Raw genomic sequence first — 25855 nt, forward strand, 5'->3', positions numbered from 1 at the left:
GATCTCAGTAAACATCAGCCCTGTGCTGTGTCAGGGGAGTTGTTTCCTCCAACAGTATGTGAATGTTGCTGAGAGATGATGGATGCTAAAGAACAACCGTCGTGTCCCGATCTTTCCTTATCTCTCTGCCTTTCTTTTTACCCTTTATCTCACTCTCTTATCAACAAACATACACCAGGGTCATGAAAGTTTTAGAGGCTTGGCATGGCTTCAGAAGGGTCTGAAACTCGGTCAAGGTTGGCCGTTTCCTGTCAGGTATTTACACAGCGATTGAAAACAACAGGGGAACGTATCCACATTGATGCAACATGCATTATGTACCATATATATTTCATCAAAGGAAACAGTTATAAAAAGCTGCAGGCAAGTTGAGCGCCATGCACGCCACTTGTGTTCCACACAGCTCAAGGATACATCATGAGGCGATCACAATCACTCTGCTCTCTTCTCCTACTCCTCTGTCTTTCCATCTGCTGGCTCCTTTATCTAAAACTGCTCTCTGTGTATCTCAAGTTCCATATAACCTCCAAAACAGAGAAAGATAAGACTCAATGAGAAAAGGACCATTGAGCATTGAGCATGTTGAATGTTGGGCACTAATGTTGGAGTTACTTTGCTTTGTTTCTAACAGATTGTCATAAATTGCACAACCGGTCTTTTCATGGTAAATGGAAACTTAGATTTAAAGGACACCTATCATGCTATATTTAAATGATATATTGTAGGGCCATACCTATATAAGGTATATTTATACGTTTCTGTTTTCAAAATACCAAACAGATCATGCATTTTAGCCATGCCTCATTTCGCTCTATGTGCTGTTTGCTGTCTACGGGGCTGATTTTGTGAGACCACGCCCCCCTGCAGGAGAGGGAAGCCGTGCTCTGATCAAGTCAAGAGCTCAAGAGGGGGAGAAAAAAAGATCTCCGTCCTCCGTGTTTTATTTATATATACAGTCTATGGTTTTATTATATTATTATAGGCCTATAGAGTCGTTATTCATTTGTTTTAAGGCTCAATAAATAACAAAGAAGACCTTTGACCGGCACTTTTCTAATTTTGTCCGGAAGATTTAAACTTTAAGGCGAGACACGGCAGGCAAAAACATCGTTTTTCATGCACTGGTCAATTTTGAGATTTTGTGCTATTTTGATTCCATAACATGTTTTCTTTCAGGCTTTTGGAAGGAAAACGTACAAAATACACATTTAAGTGTTTATTTTACTATAGTTTGTCTATTTGTGTCTGTAGATTTCTCCTAAATTCACCAAAAGTTAGCATTCTAACGTAACATAAAGTACCGCGACCGCTGTTTGCACCATGTCATCAGAGGTATCGGAAAGCTCCGTGTCTCCTGCACAATCTCATCGGATCCAAATATGGTCATTTCCTTTGTATCAGCAACCAATCGTGAAAGTGCAAAGGGGTCTTAAACCAAGAAACGAAATCTCTTTGGCTGGTGTCAATTTCTGACAACGTGATTCGTTCAGATGCGTCACGTGGTGTGGTAAAGCACTTCCTGGTTAGCTTTCCGCTCGAAATTTAAATCTGAAAATGGCAAAATAACGGCGAAAAAAACGTTCACAGAGAAGACGACAACAATTGTCACTTGCACAAAGCAAGGTTATACAAAAAACAAATGACCCCGAACATGAAATACCTTCACGGAGTGCGTCGATGCGCAAGCTGTCATCCAGATAACAGGAGGGTTTAGCTAGCGTCACACTGCAATCTTTAAAGGTCGTTTTCTCAAAATGAGTTTTTTCTCCTACTCTGAGTTCGAAATGTCCACTTCAGTAGCAGTTACATACACCAAACCTTCCAGTTATATTCCTATCAATATTATGAAGGCTTTTACAGAAGGGTGTGTTCATATATCCTTTATAGCCTGAATTATATAACATTTTATACCTAAAAACATGGTGAAAATTGATATTTTAGAGCTGTTGACAGTATTTTCTGATTTATGGAGTGATACAAAGAGATATCCAAAATCCCTTCTATAAAAGCCTTAGATACTAATATGACTACAAAATGAAACAATAATTTTGATCCTGGCTTTATCCAAAGTTCAGATTTCGGTTCCTGAAATGTGTTCAAATATGCGCATATTTCATGAGATAATGGATCATTTGCATATTTAAACATGCTATTTCAGAAAACTTGTAATACAAAAAACAATTTCCTTATTGTAAGTAATTAACTGGAGAAATGTCTAGCTGATATCTTTAAGTTAAAAAAATTACCCTATTCACCTGGGGTGTCTCGCCTTAACGGACATCTTGACCGGCGAAAGAAACTGAAACTGAAACTCTGCAGCACGGTCCCCTCGTTCCTTGGAAGAGGCGGAGAAGTGGGTGTTTGTCATCTGCTGGTGGACTAACCGGAGAGAATTACAGTGCTTGCCTCAACGGGGAGGGATTGCATTGAATTAAAGCAGCGGGAGCAAACGCTTGCCTCGGGGAGGGAGAAAAAAAGCCACAGCGGAGAATAAACAGAAGGGTAACCCCGGTAACTGTGGGCGGGAAGTCTTCTTCGCTGCTTTTGTGGCAGACTACAGCGCCACTTACAGGCCTGGCATATGTACTACAGCGTCTCCAGCGCTTTCGAGCAGCAATGGCTGGCCGTGGCCCAACCCCACATTCCCCTGATAGGTGGAGAGTTGGCCCAATAGCCGTAGCGCCACTTCTGTGACGTCATAGAAGTGTTCAAATCTGGATCAGTCTGTATCAGATCCGTTGCAGCCCCTTTTTTAGAGATTTGGGTATGGAGGAAAATAGAGAGGGTTGTGTTTTCTGACACTTGGTGAGTTCCCTGGAACACCGGGGACACATATTCATGTATAAAAGACGTACAAAAGTGCATTTTGCATGATAGGTCCCCTTTAAGTTTGCATATAAAAACATGACTATTGTTATATTTCCCTTTTCTGGTGAGGAGAGTTTCAGTTAAGGTCTTCTTTAAATACAATCTTCAGTGTGCTTTAATACAAACGTAGGGCAAGAGTCTATGTTACTTAACTTGAGCTAAAGTAGTGTAAAGCAAGAGCAGTGTTTTACAGCAAAATTATTTCTGGGTTGTCGTTGGCATTTCTTCTAATGGTTTTATGTTCCCAAGCTAACACCTTCTTCAGGGAAACCATAACATTTCTGCCACAAGATTTCATCTTCTGTACAGAGTTGTCAGTTGAGGGAGTTTCTTGCCCATCCAAGTATTGAAATTCATCCATCCATCCATCTTCTCCCGCTTATCCGTGGTCGGGTCACGGAGGTAGCAGTTCCAGCAGAGAGCCCCAAACGTTCCTTTCCCTGGCCACATCAACCAGCTCTGACTGGGGGATCCCAAGGTGCTCCCAGGCCAGCGAAGAGATATAATCCCTCCTCCTGTTCCTAGGTCTACCCCTCGGTCTCTTCCCAGCTGGACGTGCCTGGAACACCTCCCTAGGGAGGCGCCCAGGTGGCATCCTTAGGTGCCCGAACCACCTCAACTGGCTCCTTTCGACGCGAAGGAGGAGCGGTTCAACTCCGAGTCCCTCCCGGATTACTGAACTTCTCAGCTTATCCCTAAGGGAGACGCCAGCCACCCTGCAGAGAAAACCCATCTCGGCCGCTTGTATGTCTATTGAAATTCAGTTACCCCTTAATTTGTTTAGAAAATGAACAGAATTTTCTCTTCCAGAACATTGACGGCTACAACATTTCAGCTACTCTATTAAACATGAACAGTGATTACATCCACAGCTCAGACTAGCAGCGGTCCCTTGGACTCCCACAGAGAACATGTGCCAAGTGTCCTCACCATCATCAACCCCTCCTACACACAGACACACACACACACACACACACACACACACCACACACACACACACACACACACACACACACACACACACACACACACACACACACACACACACACACACACACACACACACACACACACACACACACACACACTTTCTGTCTCAAACTACTCCTAAAATATTTTGATCATGTTTTTATCAGGTGTTTCTAAATATCATCGTTTCTGGGAACATTGTGTTCCATCCAAATCACTATGAGTAAAAAAACATGCTTAACAACTTCATTACACTGGAAATAAGATCAAGAGACGGTAATGAGAATGTCAATATCCAGACTGCTGCAGTATATTAACCTACTGGATAAACATAGCTCATGGTGCTTTTACCTGGAAGAAACTGCTGCTCTCATAAATCCTGGGAACAGAAGGATTCCTACAAATTTGAAAAAATAAATAAATGATGAATCACTTTTGCGGCATCTTGGGACATGGTTGAAATGTAAGTAAAGCAGGACCTTTGAACTTTCCCGAATTCAAATCACAGCTATGGCAGGCTGAATAATGCATGACCTGTTCAAGACTGGCTGTAAACAGAAAGATGTATGCGGTTTCCATATTTTGTTGTGCTGTGAAATGATGATGTTGAGAACATTTGTACTAGGGAGGAAACCTGGAGCATGTTATCCTAAATATTAGGTACATCACAAACCAAAATCTCACACAGACTGACCTTTATTTCTACTGAATGTATTTCAATCAGGAACTATTTATTTTATAGAAATAGTTCTAAATGTCCAGTGAGGTTTTTGGATAATTTATTTATGTTTTAGAAGCGCAAATGAGGCAAACAAAATCTTTTGATCAATTTCTCTTCGATGTATCACACATATCCAAACAATTAAAAGAAAATGTAGAAGAAAAAGCTAAATGATTGCTGGTGTCAAACCACTTCCGTTATGCGATTATTAGCAGTTATACAATAAGCCGTAGTCGAAACCTCAACCTGTCAACTGGAATGTAGAAAAACAAAGTTTGTTTTATGTATTAATGTAGAGAAGGTTGCATCAGATCTGTGTGGACGAAAATGAGATTATATTGGTTTTCAGTGGAGCAGAAGCTTCAGTGGACCTTGCAGTCACATTCATCTTCGCACCTCATGACTCCCTTTACTTGAGCTGTCCACATGATTAATATTTAGCATCATTTGGGCTTTGTCAAACATCTATTCCACGCTTTGTCAAGAACTATGGTTATAAAAAGTGAGTGGGAGTTAATTTAGCCCCTTCTGTGGCAAACACTACTCTCTCTGATTTTCAATGGGGAAAGGGAAGCAAGGGCACTGGTCAGACTCACTCTGAATAACTGAATGATTTGGAGATCTCTGCACTTTCAAATACCAATCATTTGTACAAGAAATACATTAAAAATACATTAAAAGTAAACTGATAGATGATTATTGAATCACATAGAGTCTAAGCAGTGTGGGCTTCTGAATGCTAATTATGCTATAGTTTACTATGAAAGTCCACTGATGGACATGACTAAATGTAACCAAATGCGGCACCATTTAAACAAAAATCTCTCTAGAACCGATGCAGCCATTGACAGTAGAACCTCCCCAATCCCCCCCTTAAAAAACAAGACAATATATATATACTGTATATCAATATAATTTTGAGTTTATTTTTTGTTAAATGGGTCAATTGTATAACCACATTTAAACATAATGGTACATACAGTAGAGTGTAAAAGAAGACTGACTTTATAAGTTGTTAGATGAAAACAAGGACAATACCCAAAACTGGACATTACTGTGGTAGCAAACTGTCAATTACAGGCTAGCCACGCACCAAAGCAGTTGCTTCCTTAATGTCTGTTTTATTCAAAATGGAATCTAACGTTTACAAAATGAACATCATGCTGTATTAAAGAAGTCTTAATTCTGACCATACAGGTATAAAGAAAAATGGTGATGGGGATAATAAAACCAGTGAGCAGTAGTATCATTTTCTCATAGACTTCTATACAGTCAGATCGCTTTTAGCAACCAATGCAGTCACCCCATATGCTTCACTGTTAAAGGTGGGGTAGGTAATTTTGGAGAAACCAGCTCGAGTGCGCTAGAATTTGAAAATACACGACCGGAAAAAAACTGCCACTTCCTTACAGAGCCCCTCCTCCAACACACACGAACGCGCACATGACCAATGAGGGCACGAGATAAGTTTGTGCACAGATGGAAGGCTGACCGGCAGGTAGGCCATCCAGTTATTTTAGCCTGGCCGGGCTTTTTACAGCGCCACGGCTTCCACAGATTACATTTTTTTATGTATTTATTGTCAAAGCATTTAATATATTCATTGCTATCGGGATGTTAAGAGCATTCCATGGAATATAACAAAAAGTGTTTCTGAAATAAATTACACACCCCACCTTTAAGACATTGAATTTACTATTTATTATGTGTTATGGGAGTAAAGGAATAAATACATCCATTCAAGCTCATCGGCTTAAAATACACCATGAAATCAAATCAAGCCAGAACTGGAACCCGAAAATACAGCGCTGATATTTTTACTAAAAGATCAAAATAAATAGAAAAACAACTGAAGCATCCGTCATAAGCAACTCGTTATTAACCTCTTAAGCACGGCGGTCCCCCCATTGGACCCCTCCCACCGTTTTTTTTTTGAGATAATGTCTCAGGGCTTCTTAACATTTATGAAACTATTAATGTGTAGCACCAGATTAACGGGAAGAATCTCAGCTAACTGAAGATATGAACCATTTTTACCAAAACACAAGTCTCATAAGAAGCGTCTAAATGACCCCTGAGCGAAAAAATTCTAACGCACTGCGGCACACAATTCAAGATAAAGATACCCTTATTACTTATCGTAGCTGCACATACAATATAGCCGATTAAAGCTGAGACTCCACTGATTATTTAGGTATAGTATCATCACTGAGCGATCCGAACTTGCGACAGGGGAAGCAAACACAGACATCACAACACGTACCTTTACGGAGCTTTTACGGCAGATCGTCTCACCGTAGCTGTCAATTAGGTCAAAAGACGTGTTCAATGGCATTAAAATGAAAAAAAAAAATGCTACAACTGTTGATCCATAGGTTGATAATGTACCTGTGCCTTTGAAAAAAGTATTTATAATCCATAATTCCATTTTTTATGTAAAAATCGGAGCGGAAAAGTTAGCTGCTAATGGTAGCCACCAGAGTGTATGCAGCTTCCGGTTTTGGTAACGCGTCACTCTCACTCCTTATTTGTTAACGTTTTGGTGTGTATATAACTTTCCCTCGATTCCATTGGCTCTAGCGGTTATAAATTAAAATCGAGCAAGGGGGGCCAGAGATAGGTCAAATCCACCCAAATGACCCCAGAAGTGGGTTTTTTTGGCTAAATCTCTCTAAAAAGGTCAAATGTCACTTGTTTTGCATCAATCTTGATACAGGGTACTTATTATATGTTGTACTTTGGATTCCTAAAGCTTTTAGTCTACTATCCCATCATCCAAGGGTAGTTTTCACTATCTGTAAAAAAGAATTTTTGGACGGACACTATAATTTACAGTTTTTTACTATGTAAAATCTGAATTTTCTTTAAAATAAAAAACATCTATATTGATTCTGACTTTTCTACATCCAACTCACAGGTTTATCATTACTTTGAGAATAAAGATTATTAATTTAACCCTTTTAGAAGGGAAGATATGGTCATTTGTTCTGGGAATGTCATTTTCGAGCCTGAGACCTGAAAAACAGGCTCAGGGCTTAAGAGGTTAAGTATAACATCATTTATAAATCACTCATCGGAACATTTACTACGTACTGTAATACTGAAAAATGTAAGTTAATGTTAATTAAACAATCTATCTTGCTTTATTTCCATTCTTTTAAGACCACACTTTGGAAAACTTAAACCGATCAAAATCATAAAACCATTACAGTTTGTGAGCATAATAATGTCATGCTTTAGACGAGACATTTTATGGAACATTAAGTCTCTTAAGCCATTATAGTTTGTACATGACAAAAGAAAATGGGCCTTTATTTCCTATTCACCCAAGTAGCACAGCTCACACAAACTGTTTTCCTCCTGAAAATGTGTTGAATCGACCAAACTAATGACCAAAGGAGGAATAAAAGCTCTCAGCTGTGCAATCTTTGGCTTCTAGACACAATGTGACAACTCATTCAAGGCCTAACTGTTTCAGATGCACATGTGCTTCATTTTAGCTTTGACTCATTATTCTTCTAATATCAATAAAAGCTTATTTTTAATGGCTCTGATCTGTATATTTCTTTTAATTGTATTTTAAGGACTGAATGGACTATATTTGGACAGGAACCTAGCTTACATCATTTTATTTTATTAAACTAATGTTAAAAAGCAATGCCTTCATGATGGAAGAGTGAAATCTTAATAACATATCTAATATTAAACCATGCAGCAGTTGGTTTGTCCTAGAATGTTTAGCTCTTATTGTTTTTATTGCAATAGTTATTACATACATTTTGTATCAACTGCTCTTTGGCTGTTGAACTGTTTCATCTATTTAAAATGAAATGTATCTGTTGCAACCGTTGCAACAAAATAAGAAGAATTTCGACATATTGTATGAACTAGTGAGATTTTCTCAACCAATCCCAGGATTACGCAAATAGATTTCTAATCCCATAATTTAAAGGCAATGTAGACTACATGTGTATAGAAATCAAACATTTCTACCATGTAAAATATAATTTCATCATCACTAATAATAAAAAAATTGCCCTATTATACTGTAGCAGTGCGATAAAAAGAAACCTCTTAAATTACCAGCCAATCCCAGGATTGTTCCATTTATTGATTTATTAGCAGCTAGACCAACCAAGCGTTAAACTAGCACCGTGAGAACTATCCAGTTTTAGCCAATGAACGTGTCGTCCTTGCCATATATGGTACTTGTTGGCCGGGATATCCTGTGGGACCAGAGACACCCGCGTAAAAAGAATCCTCTCTCATTGTGTTGATGAAGGGGGCGTAAGCAGTGAGTGGCAGGCCGGTCCCTGGAGGGAAACTACACCGCTTAAAACTTTCTCCAAAGGAAACGTCATATAACTCCTCGTACTAAAGATATGTTTCTGTCTGAGTCTGAGGATGAATTGGAAGAGCTCCACTCGGATTTGGACTCCGAGAGCGAGTGCAGTCTGGACGAGGAGGAATATGTTCCGGGGGGGGCTGGCCCGAGGATCCGACCAGTGAGTACAGACACCCGGAGCTATCGCGATAACCCCGCTACTAAACCACATATGCCTCGGCTGCATGTGGTGCTGTCTGACTGTGGATGTATAAGAAGAACTGACTAATAATAACGCATGCATATATAGGAGAAAAAGCACACGCAGGTTGCCTGTTGCACTTGTCCTGCTCCTCGTGCACATGCTGCTGTTACCCTGTTGCATAAAGCGCTGTGTACAAATAGACAGCAGCTTCATCAGACAGCCCCACAGAAAGTCCTCGTTGAACATGTAAACCAACAGTTTCTGGTGTTGTTTTATGTTCAGTTTAAACACGCAAAGCATGTAACTGTTGTGACAAGCTCGTGCACGTAACGGGGGCGTGCATACTCTCGCTGTTTTTACCTGAGTCCAGCTGTTGTGGAATTAGATGTTGATATTTCAACATGTGTGTCATCTAGCACTATATCAAAACAGTATGCATACAAGATCGTCTGAAGGAGTTCCAGGTTTTTTAAATGAAAAATAATTAGTTTCTCTAATACTGCATACCTGCCAACCCTACCGATTTGGGCGGTAGTCTACCGCTTTTGACATGTTTCTACCGCCTACCGATTTAGCTGACTCCCTACCGATTTTCAATCTTCCCAAACTATAACAAATAAAAATGACACTACATAGACACTGGACTCGACTTTTGGCGGACACCGTTTGCAGCGTGTCTGTGATCCCATCATACAAACAGTCCTCTGTGTTTCAGTCGATCGCGAGATGTGTCTAAAAATAGAACAACAATATTCTGTTTTATCGTTAATGTCCTATAACATAATCTTCCTGTGCCAGAATAATGCACTTGAACGCATCAAAGCTTTGTGATTGGCGTGACCCCATGTATCGGGCGTGGCTGGTAGGCAGTGGGCACTAGTTTGCTGTGCAGTCCGCACACACAAGACCACAATTATGGCAGAAGCGAAAGAGCCCAAAATATATAATTTTCACTCTGAGTGTGGGGGGGAGGATGATTATTTTTGTATCTATTCCAATTCAAAGTCTATCTGTCTCATCTGCAATGCGAGCGTGGCTTTATCGAAGAAGGGTAATTTAGGAGCGGCATTTCAAAACAGTGCACAAACGCTACGAGACGGAATTCCCTCCTAATTCTGCCCTACGCTCCCAAAAGGTGAGGGACCTGAAAGGACAGCTAAATGCACAGCAGTCCATTTTCACCAGGCCCAACAACAAGAGCAAGGCTGCTACCATAGCATCTTATTGTGTCAGTCACGTTCTGCCAAACACATGAAGTCTTTCAAAGACGGCGAGGTTGTGAAAGAAGCATTCCTGGAGGCTGCCGACGCGCTTTTTGGGGACAGTACAAATAACAGTAGCATTTCAACAGGTTTTTGATATAATAAAAACTCAAGTTAGATACCGTTATTAATCAGCTGTAAGTTTTAGTTTGTTTGAACTTATTCATTATAATTATTGTACAAAATGGTATAAGAATGCAAACTTTAAGATCTGTTCTGTTTAAATTGATTATAGTCTATTATCAATTCAGGTTAAGAAACTAGTGTTGCTTGCATCCTATTTTAAAGGCATTTATTTTTATACTCTACTAAAATGCAAAAAAAAGAAAAGGGTTTGATTCTATTAATTTTGTCTTTTTTATTGCACTTTGGCAGCAGATTCCTGTGTAGCTTCAGATCTGAGTTGTCTTATTAGTAAAACTCATTTATACTTTTGTAGCAACACTATTTTTATATAATGGCAAAGAAAGGGTTCAGAGTCTTTTCTGCACTGTTCAATGTTTCTTGAAAACATTACCCACTGTAGTATGTGACGTGTGAATAAACTCCAACTCTGTATCAACAACACTGTTGTGTAACTTCAGTTAAATACTTGTGTGTGTGTTGATTAGACAGAGGTAAGATAAATGATCTGCAGTATTTTATGAAGTATTAATCGTACAAAGGTCAGTTTTATACAAGTAGAAGTGTGTATTTACCTGGTAGTCGGCTGTCAGTAATGGCTACGCCCAGTGGCGTCGCCTGGCCTGGGCATCCGGGGCTTTAGCCCCGAATGTTTTTTCTGTAGCCCCGGACAATTCTCCCTCAATAATATAATACATTAACCGTGCTTTACGTGAACCTCATCATGACACAAGAGAGGACGGCAGCACTCTCTTCTTCCGGTTTCGCTATGAGTGGTCGCATTTTCGAGAGCTCCCGCTTTGGAGGTTATTCCTCACGATTTTTTACATATTTCATCCTCCTGACAATATGGATTATGGACTCCTACCTCAACTCATCAATGAGGCAACATCACTTAGAGAAGGAGAGTAGTGAAAGCAGGGATAAAATGAACCACAATGACTTTTACCTTCTCAACGGCTGGGAAAGGAAACACCTCGCTTTTGGAAGTGCAAGCATTCATGCATTATTAACTGCAAACCCGACGCGAAAGTACTTACCCCCGTCAGGCAAACTAGACCGAAGAAGTATGATCGTCTTGGTCTTATTGTTAGCGGGAGACATCCATCTGAATCCGGGCCCGGTGCAGACAAGAAGCCATTCCTGCAGGCTCGAGGAGCTAGCATCACAACTAGCATCACAACTAGCATCTCTTCCGCTACAGCAACAACTACGCGACGACAACAGAGACCATGGAGACAGCGGAGACCGAGGAATCAACGGAGACTTCGACATTCCCCCGGGGACGCCTCGGCAGACAGACACGCATGAGGCAGTGACGAGAGGAAGAGAACCGAGATCCGAGGGAACAAATATCCACCATGTTGTTAGCCACCCTGCTAGCATATCGACGGCTAAAGCTACAACGGAGCCTCCCTCCCCCCACCACCCCACCGCTCCAAGCACCACGGCAGGCCGCAAGCCGTTTGCTGTAACGGACAAAGACAAATATCTTCAAGCTGACGACATTATGCATTTAAACAACAAAAATGGACTACATATTTTTCATCTGAACACTAACAGCCTGAGACACAAACTGGCTGAACTCAGGCAACTGTTCATGAACGGTAAGGCAAGCATATTATGCTTTTCTGAGACCAAATTGGACAATTCCATTACAGATTCAGAGATTGAAATTGAAGATTATCTTGTAGTGAGAAGGGACAGGAACGTGAATGGAGGTGGTGTCTGCATGTACATACATAAAGACACCAATTTCAAAAACCGTACTGACCTGCATCATGAAAATATTGAATCTGTGTGGGTTGAAATTCTTTTTGACAATGCTAAATCTGTAATAGTCGGGACAATCTATAGACCACCGGAACAGAGTGACTTTTATGATACATTAGATGGGTGTTTGGCTGATGTGGGGGATGTAGAGACAATTATTATTGGAGACTGGAACACGGATATGCAACGTAAAGACACGTCCGTCTTCAAGTCCTTCAGTAGGATTTGTGATCTGCACGGCTTCAGCCAGCTAATCACCCAACCCACCCGGGTATGTGAAACAACACAAACTACCATTGATCTCATTCTGACCTCTGACAGGTCCAGGATCTCCAGTAAAGGGGTTATAGCATGCGGTTTAAGTGATCATTATATGATATTCTGTACCCGCAAAAAGCTAAAACAAAAGGCCGGCTGTCACAAAACAGTCATATCTAGAGACCTCAAAAACTACTCTAGCGAGGCCTTTAACCTAGAACTGGAGAGCCTGGACTGGTCAGATGAGCTCAGTGGTACACAAGTTGAAGAAACATGGCTTGGTTTCAAAAACAAATTCTCTGCAATACTCAATGATTTGGCCCCCCTAAGAACAACCAGGGTAAAAAATCGCGCTGAGCCGTGGATGCACTCCGGCATACTGACCGCCATGAAAACCAGAGACAAAAAATGCTCTGAGTTTCATAAAAGTCAGTCAATGCTTTCCAAAAGCACGAGCAGTGAACTCCAGGCCCACGTGACTGAACTAAAAATTGAAAGAAACAGACTAAGAAATGACGTAAGCTCCATGATCAAAACTGCCAAAAAGAATTTCATCAATGACAAAACTGAGGAAAACAAAAATAAACCCCGTGAACTTTGGAAATTACTCAATAACCAGCTTGGCTGCAGTAAAAAACTCAAAACGAGATTTTCAAACGTAAACATAAAGACAGATAACAGGCTCATCACAGACAAACTGGATGTGGCCAAGTACTTGAACATTTTTTTCACAAACATAGCCACAACTCTTGTAAATAAATTACCCTCCCACTCAGGGCTTTTTGGAGTAGATCACATCATGACCTACTACAAAAACCTAGGGGTACGCAAAGATGATTTCAGTCTAGCAAGGGTAACAACAGCAGAGGTACTCATTAAACTGAGCGCCCTCAAACCTAACAAGGCCACTGGCCACGACAATATCCCCTCCAAATTCCTCAGAGACACAGCAACCGCCATCTCACCAGTCATAGCTCACATAATTAACCTCTCCATAAAACAGGGAAAAGTACCCAAAGACTTCAAAATTGCAAGAGTAACCCCCCTGCACAAAAAGGGCAGCAAATTGGACCCAGGCAACTACCGCCCTGTTTCTATACTTACCTCCATCTCGAAAGTCATGGAAAAAATAGTATATGAACAGGTCGAAAAGTACCTCGCAGAAAAGAAACTAATCTATGAATTTCAATCTGGCTTTAGAACATCCCACTCCACTGACACATGCCTTCTTTATTTGAACGACCACATCAAACAAGAGGTGGACGAGGGTAAATACTGCGGCATGGTGATGCTGGACCTACAAAAGGCTTTCGACACTGTCAATCACCCCATTCTGATTGACAAGCTAAAAGCAATTGGTTTTGATAAACTATCGGTGAGCTGGATGCAATCCTACCTGGAGGGGAGAGAACAGATGGTGGAGGTAAACGGTACTCTGTCCCCCCCCCTCCCAGTGAGCTGTGGTGTTCCACAAGGAAGCATATTAGGTCCGTTACTGTTCCTAATTTATGCAAATGACATGTCATCAGCATGTGACTGCAACTTGTTCCTGTTCGCGGACGACTCAGCCCTGCTGGTCTCTGACAGGAGCAGATTGCAGGTTGAAAAAACCCTCAGCTCCGAGCTCGGCAGAATCTGCACCTGGCTCGCCGATAATAAATTATCATTACACCTGGGTAAAACAGAGTCCATTCTCTTCGGTTCGAAACATAATCTCAGCAAATCCGACGACTTCTCAGTTGCAGTGGGTGACATTATTGTCACAAGTAAGAAGGAAATTACATACCTAGGATCTATTCTTGAGGCAAACCTCTCCTGTGACAAAATGGCATCCAATGTAATAAAAAAAGTCAATCAAAGAACTAGATTCCTATACCGGATCTCCTCTCTGGTAAACAAAAACACCCTGAAAACTCTGGCAGGAGCACTCATTCAAGGGTACTATGACTATGCTTGCACGTCATGGTACCATAGCACCTCCAAGGCGCTAAAAATAAAACTTCAAACATCGCAAAATAAACTGGTCAGACTACTGCTTGACCTTTCATCTAGAACCCACCTCACCTCTGCCCACTTTGACAACCTAGGATGGCTTAGAGTAGACGACAGAGTACAGCTACTTGCAATGGGCCTGGTCTACAAGATCCACTACACCTCTATGGTACCCATGTACATGTCAAAATTCTTCCCAAAGGTCAAGGAATACCATGATCATAACACCAGAGGGAGCTCCACAAATCATGTAAAACCCAGATTTGGCACAAAAAAAAGGGGAATACACGTTTCGCAATTATGCCACATCAAGGTGGAACGCTCTTCCCACAACTGTAAAGGAAAGTAAAACTATACTTACCTTCAAAACCTCTCTTAAAGAGCACCTTCGGGGGAAAGCATTGCAAAACTGGCCCCGGTAATGGTACAAATCTCAACCTGTCGTACAATGGACAGCTTCCCCCCCCATCTATGTATATACTCGCATTTTAGACTCTGTTACTAACTGTATATCTGTAGACTTGGTATGTCTTAAATGTCCGGTTAGGATGTATTAGAACGAAATCTAAAATGAAAATTGTAAATAAGCCATCTGTATGTAAAAAAACAACTGTATGTAAATTGTAAATAAGCCATCTGTATGTCAAATATGTCTTATATGTCTTAAATGATATGATGAATTGGAAATGGGGGACCCTGATGTAAACAAGACGAAAGTCTTTCTCTGGTCTGCATCCCCTTAACAATTGTATGTTTTGAGCTGTACTGTACTGTACCCAATATACAAGCTGTTAATAAACTTTTCAATCAATCAATCAAACTGTAATTTCCCGTGTTCAGTGAATGCAACAGAGGCATGACACCAGACCAATCAGAGAGTTGCATGGAAATAAACGTGTGTCATTCAAAAGCTCGGCTCTGTGTGTGTGTGGCAATAGCGCATGTGAGAGAGAGAGAGAGAGGGGGAGAGAGAGGGGGAGAGGGGGAGGGAGAGACCGGTGTCAGCATGGACCGTGTTGTTAGCATCTGGTTAGCTAGCTGCACTAACGGACATAAGGAGCTGTTTGTTCCACAACAAGCTGGAGGAGAGTCCTCTCCTCTCAGACTGAGAGACTCAGGTGAGCTAAAGGACTCTCTGAGTGTTTAGATAGTTAACTTTAGTCTAAGTTATCTCAGTGGGTCTCAAACGGTTTGGTCACAAATTATTCAAAAGATTATTTCCGCGGCACACCTTCATATGATCATTATAGTTATTAAAAAAAAGAGAATAAAGGAAAAACAGTTATGAAATACTATATGGCAGTAAAACAAGAATAGAGTTTAAAAGGGGAGTGATTAGTAAAATATCCATAAAGAAAAAGTACATCTGTTTACAGTTCTGCTTCATATGGGTGTTGAGAGAGGTATCCATAGATCTCTTAATTTTGCTCTCAAAGTGCACCAGATTGATGCATTTAACTTCAATATTTAAAAAAAAGATCTTCCCGGGGGAGCATCCCCCCGGACCCCCACGAGGAGGTGAGCCCCCCACTCATAAAAAATACCACTTTACCCCTGCCTATATGCCGTGAGCTGATTATCGAGCCTTCATTGTAACAGTCGCGGGTGTACTGTGTGTGTGCGTGTGGGGAGTGTTGCAGTAAAAAATGCCACTGTAGTGCCGCCGCCACTGTGGGCTAAGCCCCGAATGTTTTCAGGTCCAGGCGACGCCCCTGGCTACGCCTCTCTATTTGGACTGGTAGATCTCGGCAGACTGGCCACTTTAAAAGTAGCTCTCGGTTCAAAAAAGGTTGGGCACCCCTGATCTACACTGTCAAGGTTCAAGGTTCTTTATTGTCAAACTAACATAGCTACAGAGTAATTATGTCGTTGAAAATCTTATGTCACAGGCTTCTCCAACAATGCAACTGAAAGGACCAGAAACACATTAAAAATATAATAAAATGTGGAGACTTTGGGATATTTATCTCCCATTCTTTTACTTTTCGGGCATTTTACAGACCAAACATGTCGTTGATGTCACTGTTTAGTGTTTACCAAACTACCACTTTTTCTGAAAAATGCATAAAATGATGCAATATATGTTAAATACATGGTTTATACATGTAATTACTGGGGTTCTGATTACCTAATTTGGGCGTGCACATTTGCCACGCGCAAACCTACCTCTTTTGGATTTGGAAAGGTTGGCATGTATGATACTGTAAACATTTGCTACTGATAATACATGTACATCACTAATGAGATCAAATAAAAGCTTTTGGTCAACATGAAGAGTCCATACTGCATGCATCATTATGGAATGCATGACAATCTGATATTTGATTAAGACAATGCTGTGTGTCATTATAATGTCAGAAGCTTAAAGGGGGTTTACAATACATATTATGTACAGTACAACTAAGCCTGTGAAATCATACTATTATGTGTGGCTCTGGAGAAGCTTTGTTAAATATTAGAAAAAAACAATCCTGATGATGTCATCAGGTTTATCTCAGCTTGGACAATAGAGTGCCACAGTGACGCGTCCTAAAACCCGGAATTAAGTTAGCATTTTACCACTTCCGGTTTCTTCGCCAAAAAGCAATGCAATTTCTCCATAGGATTTTGGAAAATAGCTGGAAATAAGGTCTGTGGTTGACACAAATTGAAGAGACAGATCACGTTTTGTTCTACGACATTAAATACATCAGCAGTGACCCCGCTGGTGATTTTTGAAGAGTTTACGTGTCTGAAAAACGATGGTTTTTAACATGTGGCTGAATAGGACTACAGAAGTTGTCGAGGCCGTTTTACGTCATTACACCGAACACGTAAAACACTCCCGCTAAGTTTGTTTTGCCCTGTTCTGCTTGAAAGCAAGTACCTGCCTCCTGCAAACTGTTCAAACAAACGCTTCAACTTGTACGATTTATATGTTTGAATATGGATCTTAAGTTGGCGTGACTATGAAGCAGCGACCCTGCTGTAGTTCCTTTATAGCATAACGTTAGCATTTGGCTTCTGGCGACTAAATTTATGATTCGAAAATTATAAAAGTAGGGTAGACATGTGGATATTATCCGGCTGAACAAAACGTGATCCGTCTCTTAAATGTGTGTCAACCACAGACCTTATTTCGAGCTATTTTCCAAAATCCTATGGAGAAATAGCATTGCTTTTTTGTCGAAGGAACCGGAAGGAGTTTACTTCAGGGTTTTAGGACGCGTCACTGTGGCACTCTATACAGATTTATGACAGAAAGTCTACATTAATAACTTGTGTTTGGATTTTCCTGCCTCAATGTAGGTAACATTTAAAATCAATTTATGTTTTGTATTGTGATATTACGGAGCCCTGGAGGGTTCATAGAGAGAAAAATAAATAAAACGAGGCCACGTTTTATTAATTTGTGTGCATGAGATGTAATTAGTGCGCACGAGATGTAATTCGTGGCCTCAATTTAAATAAAACGAGGCCACGTTTTATTAATTTGTGCGCATGAGATGTAATACGTGGCCTCAATTTAAATAAAACGAGGCAACGCTTTATTAATTTGTGCGCACGAGATGCTTTCTCGTTCGCACGAGAAAGTTACCGGTGCGCCAAGTAGGAAGTGGAGCGCACAGGAGACAACCGTTTCATTGCAGACTGTTATGTTTATGTGGGGAAATGACAGTGCATACATTATTTGAGATATATTTCAAACTCGAACTTCATTTTAGGGATATTTCGGCCAAAGGTGTAGAGCTATTTGTTTAAGCACCGAATTCGCAAAACAGGAGAGTCTGTGAACCAGTCTGCCTTGATCTATGAATTAATGTCCGTGACTCTCACAGTATCAGCTATCTGCGCGCAGAGAGCTGTGTCTTTTACACAGCGCCTTCACTGTGTCACAAATTGAGGCACACATCTTGTGCGCTCAAATTAATAAAACGTGGCCTCGTTTTATTTATTTTTCCTCTATGAACCCTCCAGGGCTCCGTATGATATAGATAGATGTACATGTAATTTAGTAATCCATCTGTAGAATTAATAAAACTGTCCATTAAATACAATTACCAGATCAAGTGTTTTGGGCTAATCTACAGATGAAATACCTGAATAATCAAATGGTGGAAATAGTCCCCATCCCTAATGACATTTTTAAAGTGGTAGCAATATAATATTATTAATATAGCCACTATAGAGTGCCACAGTGACGCGTCCTAAAACCCGGAAGTAAACTCCTTCCGGTTCCTTCGACAAAAACCAATGCAATTTCTCCATAGGATTTTGGAAAATAGCTCGAAATAAGGTCTGTGGTTGACACACATTGAAGAGACGGATCACGTTTTGTTCAGCCGGATAATATCCACATGTCTACCCTACTTTTATAATTTTCTAATCATAAATCTATTCGATAGATTTATGATTCGAAAAAATGCTAACTTACTTCCGGGTTTTAGGACGCGTCACTGTGGAACTCTATTGGGACCATGTCATGGTCCTTACCTTTAATTTTCTTTTCTTAGATATAACTGAGAATTGCTTTAATCATTTCATTGTTTGTTGCAATTAACCATTACATCCAGAAGAATGTCATCCTAGCTTACTGAATAATAATCCTTACCTACATGCACTTCTACTTTATTTACAGGGATGACTTCAGTGATGAGGACAGTTCAGACGAGGAGTGGGCTAGTAAGCCTAAGAGGAAAGTTTCCAGGAAGCGCTGCTGCTCTGTTTCTGCTTCTCCGGTGTCATCACCCCTGAAATCCCCCTCTAGGAAGCAGGAAGTGAGTCCATGCAGAAAGAAGCTACACTATGCATCCACACCCAAAAAAGATACCTCTACCCCAAACAGTGGCAAGACATTATCCTCTCCACGGGGGAAAAACAAAAGCTGTAAGCCAGCAGAAAAAAAAGTTGTGATAGAGGAAGAGGATAATGTTGATGGAGACCGGTGGTGTAATATTGATGAGGAAGACGTTGAGCCTCTTCAGCCACGGTTCAGACCTGACAGAGACGTAGGGCCGCAGCTGAACAGAACAGCTAACTACACGCCACTCGAACTGTTTCAGCTGTTCTTCTCCATGACAGTAATCAATACTCTGGTGAAAAACACCAATGCCTACGGGAAAAATAAATACCAAGGCCATAAGGAAAGCTGGGTGCCTGTCACAACAGCCGACATGTACTCCTTCATCTGCCTTGTCCTCTACATGGGTATTGTACCTCTTAAAACTCTGAAAGAGTTCTGGAGAGGATCTAAACTGTTTAGCTTACCATTTCCTGCCTCTGTCATGCCCTGCAGACGCTTTCTAGCCATCTCCCGCAGCCTACACATGAATGATCCTGCTGTAGAAATGGCCAATGAACAGAAGAAAGGGACATCAGGGTATGACCGACTTTGCAAGATAAAGCCACTCTATGGGCAGATTTTGGAGGCCTGCTACACTTTCTTTCATCCCCACCAGCATATCTCCATAGATGAAAGGATGGTGGCGAGCAAAGCAAGGATCAGTTTTAAGCAGTACATCAAAAGCAAGCCTACAAAATGGGGCTTTAAGCTTTTTGTTTTAGCAGATTCATCGTGTGGCTACACCCTAAACTTTTTTGTATATGTGGGAAGAGAAGGCGTGTCCTCAGGGAAGGGGGTAAGCTATGACGCTGTGATGAGACTGCTGAAAATCCCCTTTCTGGGTAAAGGATACAAGCTCTACACGGACAACTTTTACACCAGTCCAACTCTTTCCCTTGACCTCCTTCAGAGAAAAATCTGGTGTGTTGGCACGCTTCGCTCTAACGTAGCAGGGTACCCCAGAACGAAAAGGAATGCCATGCCTGAGAAAACACCCAGGGGAACCCTCCGGTGGATCAGAAAAGGACGGTTGCTGTTTGTGAAGTGGTTAGACACCCGGGAGGTAACAATGTGCTCCACTTTACACAAGGCTTACAGCAATGAAATGGTGAAGCGGAAAGTGAAAGACGCAGATGGACAGTGGAGAGTGAAGGAAGTGCCCGTCCCAGGCTGCATCAAAGATTACAACCAGCACATGGGGGGGGTTGACTTGTCAGATGCCCTCATTAGCTACTACAACGTCCTCCATAAAACCCACAAATGGTACAAGACTCTTTTTTATCATTTTGTGGACATAGCCACCGTGAATGCCTTCATCCTGCACAAAGGAATGTGCAAACTGCAGAATCGGCCCATGTTAAAGCAGAAAAACTTCAGGGAACAACTGATTGTGTCCCTGGCTGAGATCGGGTCAACTCCACGGCGGTCAGGCCCACAAAACTTTATGTTGCCTGCCTCTCCGTTCAAAGTGCCTCCTGCTTCTCCATCCATTGTACCGGCCAATGCAGCTCCGTGTCCATCGGCTGGGCTCCCAGATGCTCCAGGTGTAGGTCACCTGCCAGCTTACTTTGTTGAGCAAATGACCAATGTGGCCCCCAAAGATCGGGCCACAGCTGGCAGAAGGGCGTGCGTGGTCTGCAAGAGAAAGTCGCCAGTCTACTGCAGCACATGTCAAAAAACACTTTGTTTCACTACTTTAAGGAACTGTTATAGTGAGTGGCATAGAGACAATCGTATTTGTATGTAAGCGACAACACTGACTTGTATATAGTGTGTATAAAGGGCCCTATGATCGGGAGAGGCAGCTAATGTGTCACCGTTTTCTGATAAGTCCTTCATAAACATGTTCCTTTGATTACAACAAGTGTTGAAATGTCAACTGCCTTATGTTACCCCATAAGGCTTTTTACCATGATTACATTGAGTACTTAAAACACCTATGCAAATGGTCTTCACGTACAAAACTACAGTAACTCGAATAATAGCCTTAAAGTGTGTTTAATGAGCTAGAGGAAACTCTACAAAAAGTATTAATCTACCTATCAATTTTTACTGGCAAAATTAACTGGCAAAATTAAAGTACTCCCAAGGCTATAGTATCTGTTCCAGTCATTACTCCTTATACATTTCAATATCTCTGAAACTCTTAAAAATAACATAAATGATATGTAACTGTAAAGCAGAACTTACTAACCAGGTAGCAACATGTCACTGTCTGGAACACAGACATCTTGGAGTAACAACTAATATATCATCTAAAAAAACACAATTGAAAAGTCGTCTCCCAGCATCATAGACATAAACATCTACGTACCACTGCCTGGAAGACTGCTGGGAAAATTAGAGATTAGAGACAATATAGTGTCAGAAGATAATGGGCAAATTCATATTAATGAACATCATTACTTAACAAGCGCAGCTTCTAAAACTCTTATAGCTAAATGAGTTTTAAGTACTTGAAATACTTAAATATTTGAAAAGGCGGGACTTTTTTTTATATTAACAATATTAGATTTGGTTATGTCAGAGCTGTGGAATATTTCTAACACTCAGCTCCAGGTTATAAACTTATTTAAAATGCAAAAATGTGAAATACAGCTCCGAAAAATATTAAGAGACCACTGCGGCATTATCAATTTCTCTGGTTTTACTATTTATAGGTATGTGTTTGAGTTTTTTAATGGTATTCTATAAACTACTGACAATATTGCTCTGTGTTGGAATTCGACAGATACTGGAATGGAAAGCCTGCCATACATGTAGAGATTGAGATTTAAGAACAATTTGGAGTGGTCTCTTAATTTCTTTCAGAGCTGTATCTGTTAATGTCAAGGTATTAGCCTTCAGAAGCAGGTAATTATGAGTGTCAGCTGAAAAAAAACAATCATATTGTGCATCCCAAATGAAAATCAATACCTCATGTCATCTTCTGTTATCTGCAACCAAGATCCTTCTTACAACAAAGCCCACCAATGTGGTGATGATTCTTCATGTGGGAAGTTCATTTAGTTATTTAAATCATTTTAAATCAATGGAAGACAGTTAAACTACCTCTGAAAATGTTTACATGTGCACTCGTTTAACTAAAATGACATCTTATTGTTGTTAACATGAGTCATTTGTTATTCAGCTGTTGTTTCTCCAGGTTTTGGTACCACTGTACAGTACCTCAGCAGTTTGGTTTTGTGTTCATTAACAACAGCTTCCTCATTTTCTTCTTTTTTTTATGGAACAAAAAGTTTTCTTTGCTTCATATGAATATTTCTGAAGCTCAGATGTTTACAAAGACTTCATATAAAGCAGAACTTTTGTACATACAAGCATGCCGTTTTCTTTTTACAGTTTACCTCATCAACTCACTCCACACTAATGACACGATACTTGGTGCTACATTTACATGGATCTACATTTTACAATTGTTTGTGAATATTTAAAGAGTTCTCTACAACAACAGAGCACACTATTAAAGCATTTTGTACTGAACAATGAACGGCTATCATTACAGTCTCAGTCTCAATCTGCAATACCTCTCCAGCTCTTCCAAAGTTATTTCAAAGTATTTTCTGTTGATAAACATGTTTTTTTATACACTACTCTTTTGAATGCTGTATATATGTGTATGTGGGTTGGAGTAGGGATTTGGAATAGCCTTTTTTGTGTGTGTTTTTGTACAAAAATAAAAAGTAAATACAAATTGGAGCTGTACTCAGTATGTTTATATTGTTGTGGAGGTGTATAAATAGATAAATAAAGGTAGAATATGGGACAATATTGGACAATTATAGTTCATAACATTTACATATACTCTTGATTTTGGTAGATTACATTTCCAAAAGTTAAAAGCATACTGTACAACATCTTAGAAGTCCAAATATAAAACACATTTACTTGTTGTACAAGAAGCTGAGATCATTATGCTCCTGTGGAGGAGATGCTTGTGAATGATTCAGTGATGCTAAATATCTTAAATAATGCTTTGGTACAAGAGGAAGTGTTATAAACATCACATTTTTTCATTATCATACAAAAAAATACATTCATCATAATTTGTTAACTATGCATTCATTCAGACATTCATCTTAAGTAATTACACCTGCGTAAAGGTGTAAAACAAAGCTGCTCTCAAACTCTCTATTGAGTGCTTTAGAGATTCAAAAAAATTGAATAAATACAATCTGCCAACTGTAAATCTTGGTAATGATCATGTAAATCAATCTACACTTTAATAAACAAAGCTGATGTGTCAGTCAGTTAATGGGTCACACTGAATTCTCAATTTTAATTTACCCTGACAGGAAACACAAACAGTAGGCTCCGTTCTCACATGTTTTTTTTTTCAGGAAATATAAAATAAACTGAAAAAAACAGATGTCCAACTGAGTCACTTCATCCTGCTGATGCTAATTGTTCTTTGAGAAACGTTATAATGCATCGCTTATTTCTTTCAATAAGTGTCAATTTGTTATATATTTAATGTTTGAGAAAAATAATTGAATGAAAATGTAACTGATTATCAAACATTTACATGTGCACAGCTGAATTTGGGGAACTTCCTTTAGCTATAAACATTAGCTCTGCAACTGCAGATTATTTCCATTTTAAATGTATCAGCCAATTATTTTATCGATGAATCTATAAAATGTCAAAAAAATATTTAAACATGTACAGTCCACTTTCTGAAGGTCAAAGCTGTCTTTAAATACTTTGTTCTGCCAATCCAAATATCTTCTACGGTGGCCCTGAAGTGTAAGTCAAAACAGCACTTCAGGAAACACCACAGCATTTCACAAAACACTACAGCATTTTAGAAAACGCTACAGCATTTCAGAAAACACCACAGCATTTCAGAAAACACAACAGCATTTGAGAAAACACCACAGCATTTCACTAAACGCCACAGCATTTGAGAAAACACCACAGCATTTCAACTTATACGGAAAGGGTATTCCTTTAGGGAGAACATTTATTGTTTGTGATTGGACAGAGCCAGCCAGGGAAGCACTGCTGTGATTGGTTGTTTTTGCTGCCAGTCAAGAAATGACGCTTTGTGACAGCGCAACATGTGCCGAAACATCAGCCGTTACCTGTTATCACACAGAGCTCACAGCTCCTCATATCTGTTCAGAAACTGGACAAAAGTTAAACATGAACAAACCACAGACTGTCTGTGTCATGGTGAATACAGTCACTGCTTTATTTATGTCTGTATGCCGTTGTTGTGAGTTTGGACGGAGCAGCTACAGGTTAGTTTATCCTGATCGATCCGATCTCCATTCAGACAACACGCATTTTAAAAGGGTTTTCGCCTGCCGTCTTGCCACAGCATTAATTCATGGTTTTTACTAACCAGTATCAGCATTTAGTTACTTCGGCATTATTTTTGAAACGTGTATTACAATTAAATCATGGTAAAATATGTTAATTTTGTTGTAGTTGGTATCTACCAAAGTATTTGCATGGATATAAGCCCCGCCCCCTCTCCAGCGCATCTTGTTTGAATGACAGGAGTAAACACAGCTGACAGCCGCGGTGAAACCTGAAACTCGAGCGATTAGAGCGTTGCGAATATTCAGGGCTTATATCCATGTAAATACTATGGTAGACTACAACACAATGAACATATTTTACCGTGATTTAATTGTAAAACACGTTTCAAAGTGATGCCGAAGTAACAACATACTGATACCAGTTAGTAAAAACCATGAATTAATGCTTTGACAAGTGTGCAGACAAGACGGCAGGCGAAAAACCTTTTAAAATGCGTGTTTTCTGAATGAAGATCGGATCGATCAGGATAAACTAACCTGTAGCTGCTCCGTCCACACTCACAACAGCTAACGGCTGATGTTTCGGGACATGTTGCGCTGTCGGGTGCTGACCAATCACGAAGCGTAATTTCTTGACTGGCAGCAAAAACAACCAATCACAGCAGTGCTTCTCTGGCTGGCTCTGTCCAATCACAAACAAGAAGTGTTCTCCCTAAAGGAATACCCTTTCTGTATAAGTTGAAATGCTGTGGTGTTTTGTGAAATGCTGTAGTGTTTTGTGAAATGCTGTAGTGTTTTCTGAAATGCTATTTTGACTTGCACTTCAGGGCCACCGTAATATTCAGTTTAACAAGATTTAAAACAGAATAGAAGAACATCTCCACATTTAAAGAGGCATATTATGCTCCTTTTAGGTTCATGTTTGTATTTTGTGCCTTTACTGTGACATGTTTACATGCTTTAATGTTCATAAAGTAATTTATCTTTCTCATACTGCCTCGTACTTTACCCTGCTCTGTTATTATTTGTAAGTCGCTTAGAGATGTCCCGCCCCTTAGCCTATCAAGTACAATGTGTTGAAGAGCCAGCCAATAGAAGCGCAAAAGGAAAACCCCAAAAGCATAATAGGGCCTCTTTAAGAGGCATTTTCTGCCATTTTTAAATAAAAAATTGTTTTGCAGTCAAACAATAAATATATTAGTCGTTAATCGTCCAAGCTCTACAATTGCCAAGTGATTTGAGACTGACCGGGTCAGAAGCGACAGCTACAT

The 25855-nt window shown here is 40.2% G+C and overlaps 2 protein-coding genes across 2 annotated transcripts in view; one reads left to right on the forward strand and one right to left on the reverse strand.

Annotated features, from left to right (window-relative positions):
* LOC117471831 (protein kinase C-binding protein NELL1-like) overlaps positions 1-25855 on the reverse strand; it is a 297298-nt gene that overhangs the window by 131317 nt on the left and 140126 nt on the right. The window lies entirely within an intron of this gene.
* On the forward strand, positions 8811-22975 carry LOC117471832 (piggyBac transposable element-derived protein 4-like). Its single transcript, XM_034117068.1, has 2 exons — positions 8811-9063; positions 19114-22975. The coding sequence occupies exons 1-2, from the start codon at positions 8963-8965 to the stop codon at positions 21062-21064; spliced, it is 2052 nt and encodes a 683-aa protein (XP_033972959.1). The 5' UTR covers positions 8811-8962; the 3' UTR covers positions 21065-22975.

This window comes from Trematomus bernacchii, unplaced genomic scaffold, assembly GCF_902827165.1.
Source record: "Trematomus bernacchii unplaced genomic scaffold, fTreBer1.1, whole genome shotgun sequence".
NCBI classification, from domain to species: Eukaryota; Metazoa; Chordata; class Actinopteri; order Perciformes; family Nototheniidae; genus Trematomus; species Trematomus bernacchii.